The sequence below is a fragment of the Montipora capricornis genome, chromosome 10, assembly GCF_036669925.1.
Source record: "Montipora capricornis isolate CH-2021 chromosome 10, ASM3666992v2, whole genome shotgun sequence".
NCBI lineage: Eukaryota > Metazoa > Cnidaria > Anthozoa > Scleractinia > Acroporidae > Montipora > Montipora capricornis.
The window spans coordinates 70,616,655-70,624,154 of record NC_090892.1 but is presented as its reverse complement, the minus strand read 5'-3'; the positions used below and the strand labels follow the sequence as shown (position 1 = coordinate 70,624,154).

Here is a 7,500-nt window from a genome sequence, read left to right as displayed (position 1 = left end):
ATGTCATGACCAAAACCAAAATTTCTCTCATCAGTGCATTACAATGTTAATTCTTAGCCATGCAGTACTCTGTATACTTTGCATGCATCAAAGGGTTAAGGCATGCACCAAAGGCATGCAGAGCTTTGGCATACACTGTAACTTGTGAACAGTGACATTTGCTGTTTGACAAACACAGTAAAATGTTTTAATTAAGCTTTTTCCTTATGTTTTAGCTATATTGAACAAGAACTAAAAAAGAGAAAATTGAACTTTAATGGTAAAAGTTTCAAGGCCTCGTGTCAAGCAGTAGCCTACAGTTTGTTGTTTGTGATTACTGGCAAACCGAAGTTTTCACTAATCAATCACCATTTGCCAAAATTAGTTCATTGTAGGAGCAATCTATGTATAGGTAGCGCAATCTCTTGTGTTAGAATCAATCAATTTTAAAATTAAATTGTCATTTTATTACTAATTCATCAAAACATAATAGAAGTAATATAAGTAATAATATAATAATAATTTAATTCATTTGATTACTTAGGGGAAAGTTCAAGACATCTTTTTTAAAGGAACTCACAATGAAAGAAAAACCTGCACTCTTGAAAATGGCAAAGTTCCAGTGGTAAGTATATTAAATTTTGTACTTAATTCTTAACCTGCAATCAGGCATACGTTCTCTAAAGAAAAGAACACCAGCTGATTGCAGGTTGATTCATTTCGTGAGGTGTTTGTTGCACTGAATGTCCTCTATTGGGATTCCCTTTTTTTCCTATATTCATTTTTTTGTGCCACTTTGTTTCATTAGCCTTTAAGACCCACTTGAGTAGTCAGCCCTCAATTTTAGCCAAAAAGCTAATTAAACCTTTAATTTTAAGTTTTTTGAAAATACAAAATGATGTTACTACAAATGTAGATAAGTACATAAACTACCTGTAGAAAGCAAAGCTCATCAGGTGCTGTTAGAAATACAGGTTTTTTTAAAGTAATTAAATTCATCACACCCTGTTAAATTAATTAGTTAATTTTGTAGAAATTCATTATGGCTAGACGAAGATAATTATTGTAATTGTCTAATGAAACCACGAGTGCAGTATAAAGTTAATGTAAAATTAGTTTAAATATACGCATGATTCCTTTCATTTATTTACTAAGGTATCTTAAAATTACTTTACTTCTGGAAGGCAAATGGTATTTCTAGGTATCTATAGTCATTTATCTTCTTTGATTGTTTTTACATTTGCGTTGGTTGCTGCATTTGGCTGAAGACAGTTTTGTTGGCTAACCACATTAGTTTTTGGTTACTTGACAGGTTGGTGGTGTCGTTTATGTCAGTATAAAAGCAGCAAAGCGAATTCTGAATCTTCATGTTTTTCCTACTCTTGATGCTTGTACGTATTACGGACTCGACAATGGCGCAGACCCTATCCAGGTGAAGTGTCAAGATCATCTTTGTTTTGGTAATCCTGTTCTATGTGTGCTCATTAGTATATTTTCTTTGCAAAATTTGTTCTGGTGCAAGAACAATCCATTTGAAACTTGATTTCCCCCCATGAGATCTCAGACTCACTGAATAGTTTAACCACTCTTATTAGTCAAAAAAAGTGTGCACTGTTTGATTTTGAGAAAAAAAAATCCTCCTTTTCTATCCAGAGCAAATATATGAATGTTGCATCAGTGATTGCAGTTACCAATTGCAAAATCTTTTGAGGATCAAATTCATGAAAGGAATACCACCCATTATGCATTTTTTTCCTTTATTGGTGCAGTTGTCATTGTTCTTCGACATTCTTCTTTGTTTGGCTGAAGATGTAACTGAGTCAGCCTTTGTCAATGGTGAGAGAAGTGGTTCGTATGGATGCAGCACCAGGATGGCAACAAAGTGCAGCTCAAAAAAGGAAATGATGATGATGGAAGCTGCAAGAAACTGTTTGTGGAAAGTACTCAGAGGGATCACTCTAAGAGGAGGTACAACCAGCACCTGGAGCAGTAAATTTAAAGCAGTTTGGTCAAGTGAACCTGATTTAAGGACGGTGCCTACTATTGTCATTGCGCATACGTTCTGCGCATCTCCAGATACTCAGATTTCCTATCGCCAATGCTTACTAATACAGGGATATTTTTCTGCAGTTTAAAACTATCCGGAGAAAGTAGATCTTAGTAAGTACCCTTGGTATCCAAAAAGAAAATTGGGGGTAACCATGCATTTTTGAGAGATACTTAAGCTTCAATTTGAGAAAGAACGCCATACATTGCTTTGTATTTTAAAGCTTTTGACAAATATTATTCATCAATTGTCTTTGAAAAATGCGTGGTTACCCCGAATTTTCTTTTTGGATTTCAATAACACTTGTTAAGATCTACATTTCCTGCATAATCACACACGCAAAAATATCTTTAATTAGTAGGCACCGTCCTTAAGATACCATGTAAACTACTTTCAAGTATGATGAAAACTTTTGTAAAAAACTGGTCTTAAACTCTCTTTTTGTAAAGTTTGATTATATACCTTTTCAAATGTTGTAAAAATACTGTTCTCAACAAAATGTTTGAAGTGACGGGGACATTGTTTCATTGGTGGTCACATGACTTTTCTTTAGGAATTTTCTTATTTCTACTTTGCAGTTGTGATTGAGAATGGGGAATTTGACTATATGCATCCAAATGCAAAATGCTACAGACGACAAATGCTCTCAACCATTGAGAAGTTTGTTGATGTTCCATTTAACTTTAATGGCCGTACCCATATTTCTTTTGTCAAGGTAAAGGACATTGATTTTTATCGTAGCCCTACAGAGAGATTTTTCCCAATTCTTGCTAAGCAAAAATTGTGTTTTCTCGCTGCTGAAATTGTAGGAAATGTCTGATGAATAGGTCATAGAAAGCAATATGCCGGTAGTGTATATGAAAATAATTATGCTTCTTCATAAGGTACAAAATTAACCGTCATTAGTGTATATACAGTTTACAGTGATCAAACACCTCCGAGCTGACAGCAGGAAACAAGCAAGCCTTGCAAACAATGACCAACAATTTTAATCAACAACTAAAACTGAAATTACATGCACAGTAATCTCTTTCACAACATTTTCCGTTTGACTGATAATCCTTACACCCTCTCTCTTCAGTTTAGAACAAAAACAAAAATTTTCCCAATTATAAAGTGAAGCTACAGAGTAGTAAATTCGCTTAACGTACTCGACTGCAATTTCACAGTCAAATAAAGCAGCTCACGACTGGACATCTATTTCACACAAAAAAACTATAAATGTGATTGTTGAAATATGCCAGAATCTCTGTCAAGTTCGTTTTTTAGTGAGTTTTGCAAAATATATGCGAGGGAGCGAGGCAAGGGAAACCTTAGCTGAAAGCCAACCAGGAACCACGAACCCCTATTATTATACATTGGTGTCACAAGCTCGATTTTGATTGGCTATAAGCACGCAGCTAATTCTTGCTTGCTCTGTTTCTCTTACGTCATACCTACAGACAATAGATGTTATATATGTAGAATTGACGTCATACCTACAGACAATAGTTTTATGCATGCAGAAGTGACGTCACCTACGTAACACCTACGTAACACACTAACCAGCAGTTCGATCAGTTTTGTCATGGCGGAGCTCAGCTCAGGAATATGCATAATAAAACAATTATTGAATTCGGTTTTCGCATGTTAGAGATAATTATCAAGGCCTCAGTTTGTGTTATCCGCCTCAGCCTTCGGCTTCGGCAGATAACACAAACTTTGGCCTTGATAATTATCGCTAACATGCTCAACCTCATCCAATAATTGTTGATTGTATTCTATTTCGCTGCACTCAGCCGAATAGAAAACATTTCCCATATAAACACTAGAGACAATACGAGGGAGCCGAAAAGCCATCTGACCAGGCGCGTTTATTACAAAACTTACAATATGGGGGTCTATGTAAGAACAAATTCAATTGGCCAAAAGGACTCTTATTATACAATGTAGTAAATTAACGAAAAAAAGAATACAGCGCGGTTAAGCTGGATACGCAGAACCAGTAAAAAACTCCTATTAAAAAAAACAAACTGGAAACATATTCTCCAAAACCAATGCAAAATCACCAAAAACGGCCACTGGAGTTTAGAGGTCGCAAAAAATGTAAACAACACCAAAGTAGATTATACCTGCCAACGTTTTCTGAGATATAGGCGTGAGATTTTTATCCTGGGAGTGCTGGGATTTTTGAAGACGACACGATCATTTCCGAAGACGTCCGAAGTCTTCCGAAGAAGTCCGAAGTCTTCCGAAGACGTATAAACGCGTATAAACGCGAGCTCGCTCGCAGTGCTTTTCACTTCAAAAATCAGAGATCGCGAGGAAAGTATTGTCATTTATTCATTTTACACATGGTTTTCGTTCTTTACATGGGTCTGAGTTAACATATTTTTGGAAATTGTGTCTAGCAAGACGGCAACAACTCACATTTTTCAATCAGGCGTGAGAAATTGGCCCGCAAGCGTGAGCCGGCGTGAGATCGAAGTTTTCAACCCGCAGGCGTGAGAGTTGGCAGGTATAAGAAATGAAAACTTCCTCCGAGTAAACAAACGTAGATGGGTGATTGGTGTGAAGTGAATGTGACAGGCCAAATGCTAAGCAAAGCAACCCAACCTTGTGTTCTTTTTTGTGGAAACTTACTTTTTAATCTTGTAATTCCAGTCTACAAGCGACAAAGTTCTAATTTCGAGCTGGTGCAAACTAAAATGAAATACAATATGACAGCTTTACTTGACAAAATGATCTATGATCGGTGGCAAAGGTCTTACTAACACCCACACACCTTAAATTGTGCTCTTTACTTGTGCATATTCCTTTGTTGATAATAACCATTTTCATATTTTAACTTTTCACGTCAACAGAACAGTGAGGGAAAACTTCCAGAAGTTGCTTCTTCTGTTGTATTGGTGAATACCATAATTGAAGGCGGCGTAACTATTGGCAACGACTCTGTTGTATCAAACTGTCATTTCCAGGTACTTACATTTGGTTTGTGTTATAAGCCATCAAAGATAGCTTATACATGTACCTTTGCAGGCATTCTTGTCTGGAACATTGTCAATAGCCCATTTCCGAGTTCTGGCCTGCCTCATCTTCAAAGCGAGTTTAAGTGCAAAGTTTTTGTTATGAAAATTGTTTTTCATTCATATGTAAAGTAGAACTAATTACCATTACAAAAACTTCGCACTTAGACTCGCTTTGAAGAGGAGGCAGACTAGAACTCGGAAATGGCCCATTCTTTTTTAGAGGTTCCTTCCGAATACTTGGTACATATATTCATTACTTTCACAAATATTTATAATTTAGCTACCATACTGAAATCAAGTTAACAAAGAAACGACACTTGTAAGATTAAAAGACTGGAGATTGTACAGTTGTCCCTGTTAGAGATTGAAAGAAAAAGAAGACTTGTACGATTACACATGCTCAGGAAAATCGTTGCCCATATCGTTTGTTTGTGAAAATTGTTTATATTTTAAATTACAGGGAAATGTCAATATTGGATCAGGATGTGTCTTAGCCGGAATTGCCCCTCTTGATTTTAAGGTCAGAACAAGCTGGCAAAGCTGGTATTTTTTATTGTCTGTTGTTTGGGCAGTTTTGATTTCTAATAAACTAGGCAAAGATTATTACTTTTGCATTTAACCTTGATTTTACGGCTTTTGTTTTTCACAGGGTCTGGATTCTGGGACAACTCTCACAAATGATCTGTGTATACTTGGTTTTAATGTCTCTCTTCCAGGCCTTGGAGGAAAGTCGCAGCGTGTATTGGTGGTGTTTGGTATTAATGATGAACTGCAGGTAAAGCTGTGAAATTTTAAATGTCAAACCTTTATCATCTTTCATTCTTGAGCCTCACTGGTATATGTAAGTTCCTTGAAAGCGCGTGTGGAAAAGCAAAAAGGTTGCAAGAGATGCTTTCCCGGCTAATGGTCGCGCGCGCAAATCCGAAAAATCCACAATGATCAGGTTGCATTTATCATTAGGGTTAATATTTGTGCAGGTGAAACGCAAATATTTGATCATATTTGTCTTTGTAGATTGCTTCCTCGTCCCCATTGAGCACTTACTGCAACCATCCGTGGGAATTGTTCTTTGAAAAGACCGCAGCCAGTCCCGAAGAAATCTGGATAGGAGTGGTATTTATTTGTTTGCTCTGCTCTTAATTATGGCCATTCTCAGTTGATTTACGACAAGGCAAACAAAATGAAAAACAAATGGTGAACCCCACCGCATTGTGATTGCCCTCATTCATTTTTTTCTTGAACGTGGGTTTCTGATGCAAGTGGTTGTTGTTTTATCTGTAGCCCGAAGATCATAGAAGCCTTTGGAATGCGAGGCTGTTTTCTGTAGCTCATCCTTTTCATGAAGATACTGGTAAGAATGACATCCTGTACCTGGCCAACACTGGAGTGTCAGAGATCTCAAATCAGGAAAAGCTCACCAGGTCTCTATGATAAGTCACTCTGAAGTTCTCATTCTCATCGGCTCCTGGTCCTTTTAAAGACACAACCTTGTTTAAGTTAACAATTCATTTTAAAGCACTAATGTCTGATTCAGAAGTCATTGAAGGTTTGTGAATCATCACGAATAATAATAATCCAAGATCTTGTAAACTCACCATCGGTGCGGAACATTTGCCATATCCCACTAGTCCACAAAAACTATTTGTTTTCGGATTTGAGTTGCACTATATACCGTATTCGTAAATGGCAGCCAATAAATTATTCTTTTGTCTTTGTGCTAAATCATCCTCACTAGCCTCACTTTGGGCATGACTATTCCGGGGTTGAGGGGTCAAGGGGGTGGGGGAAGGGAGTGAAGGGTACAATAGCTGAAACAATCCAAACCTTTACAAAAATGCTAACCTTAGACCTAAGGTCGTGGGTTCAATTCCCACCCTGGTCAGAGATTTTCTCTGTCCTTGTGTGGGCCCATTTCCATCTGTAGGGCTAACGTTCACATGGTTCATATGGGGTAGAAACGTAGCACTTCACATTACACTCTAATCAGTTAAGTCTGTTCAAATATAAGTGCTACACGGCCAACGTTTGCAAAAACGTAATCCTTCCTAAACAATATGCTTAAATTAATGTTTATGTCTAAGGTTAGCATTTTTGTAAAGGTTTGGGTTGTTTCAGTTTTCACCTCTTCACCACTCAGCCCCGAAATAGTCATGCCACTCACTTTGGAGAAAAAGTTCTTTTGAATTTTGTCTGTGCAAACGAGGCTAGTGAGGATGATTAGCATAAAGACGAAGGAATAATTTCCTGACGGCCATTTATGAAGACGGTCTACAGGAGGAAGAAACAGAGTCCAAGGTGAACCTTTGGTAAAACTAAGCTACTACTGAGTGAACTGACCAGAAAATACCCTAAATTCGATGATCATGATAACCATGATTCGTTATTTGTGTTGTTCATGCATGCCTTGGGGGTTTTATGCCTCGTGATGTCGTTTGGAATGATGAAGTTGTACTGCACGCTGTCCAA

General features: G+C 37.3%; 1 protein-coding gene across 1 annotated transcript in view; it reads left to right on the top strand.

Annotated features, from left to right (window-relative positions):
• The window catches only part of LOC138018800 (L-fucose kinase-like), a 38,843-nt gene that overhangs the window by 12,326 nt on the left and 19,017 nt on the right, over positions 1–7,500 (top strand). Inside the window, exons 7-15 of the mRNA XM_068865475.1 lie at positions 524–604; positions 1,292–1,411; positions 1,749–1,947; positions 2,605–2,741; positions 4,870–4,983; positions 5,495–5,554; positions 5,684–5,809; positions 6,049–6,147; positions 6,316–6,455. Coding sequence (XP_068721576.1) covers positions 524–604; positions 1,292–1,411; positions 1,749–1,947; positions 2,605–2,741; positions 4,870–4,983; positions 5,495–5,554; positions 5,684–5,809; positions 6,049–6,147; positions 6,316–6,455 — 1,076 coding nt within the window. The remainder of the gene's footprint in view (positions 1–523; positions 605–1,291; positions 1,412–1,748; positions 1,948–2,604; positions 2,742–4,869; positions 4,984–5,494; positions 5,555–5,683; positions 5,810–6,048; positions 6,148–6,315; positions 6,456–7,500) is intronic.